This window comes from Perkinsus marinus (genome assembly GCF_000006405.1).
Source record: "Perkinsus marinus ATCC 50983 genomic scaffold scf_1104296929022, whole genome shotgun sequence".
NCBI classification, from domain to species: domain Eukaryota; phylum Perkinsozoa; order Perkinsida; family Perkinsidae; genus Perkinsus; species Perkinsus marinus.
The window spans coordinates 1-986 of NW_003216646.1; the positions used below are offsets into that span (position 1 = coordinate 1).

The following is a 986-nucleotide window of genomic DNA, read 5'->3' on the forward strand; positions in this document are numbered from 1 at the left end:
ACCCGAGCCTGTGGATCCCTGTTGTCTCTTCAATAAAAGAACAACATTTAGTGCACTGTAAACCATAGGCATTGTTCACGATGAGTGGCACCTATGAAGTAGCGATAAGTGCATGATCAATACGCTGTCGATTTCTAGAGGACTCCCCGGGTGTAGAGCACCTCAATTCTGGCACTCAGAATTCAGGGGTGGTCCAGAATTAATTCTTCACCCGTAAAATTTGGGTGATAGTGCAGCTTGCGGTCCAATGAACCGAGCAACCTCAAGTTCATTCTGAATTCCACAATCACGCCAGGTATGGGAAAATATGCACATGGTCAACTACATGTGTGAGGAAAAGTTTGAGCAGATTTCAGAGATATAATTCTCGATTTCAGAATACTTCTACCCGAGAACGTAAGTGAACTCTAGAGCTCAGCTGAGGCAACCAAACATATTTCTCCAACTTCGATCGGGAACCCCCTTCACCAATCGAGTCGATTGCAGACCTACGTCGAGTTCCTTAGCGATTTTGCCCAGCGCAGGGATATCATCAGGACTGCGAGGAGCGAACGTCGATGTGGTCCCGATAATAGCAACCACTGAATCAGCTCCTCCAAGGTAGTCAACCTGAGGGATACGATCAGCATACGACCATCCAAATCTCACTCATGCCTTTTCCCGTATGGCATCAACATCAGTAACAAGGCCTTGCTCTGTCTCCGAGTCTGATTGTTTCTGATCAACGCTGACCACCTCTAACCCTGCAAGTTGCATAGCCTTCAAGCAGCTCTTCTGATCGATCCGGGACCACACTACGTATCTAAACCTCGGAGGCTTTCCAGTCGGGAATAAGGATAAGCACTTTTACTTAGCATTTGGATGAGCCGCTCGCTGTCGTTTCATAACTGCTAGGAGGACCAGAGTGATAGCCATACCAGTGGCGACTGGGAGGAGACATGGCGAACCCTTGGGGACCTCATTCACGAGTGATGGGATACCTTATA

General features: G+C 47.9%; 1 protein-coding gene across 1 annotated transcript; it reads right to left on the reverse strand.

The window, feature by feature from the left end:
- Positions 1-492: 492 nt before the first annotated feature.
- On the reverse strand, positions 493-843 carry Pmar_PMAR007385 (hypothetical protein; the record flags this gene model as incomplete). The annotated part of the gene is made up of 2 exons (XM_002787958.1): positions 493-609; positions 655-843. Coding segments are annotated over 2 exons (306 nt in total), but the record flags the coding sequence as incomplete, so codon positions are not given.
- Positions 844-986: the final 143 nt, after the last annotated feature.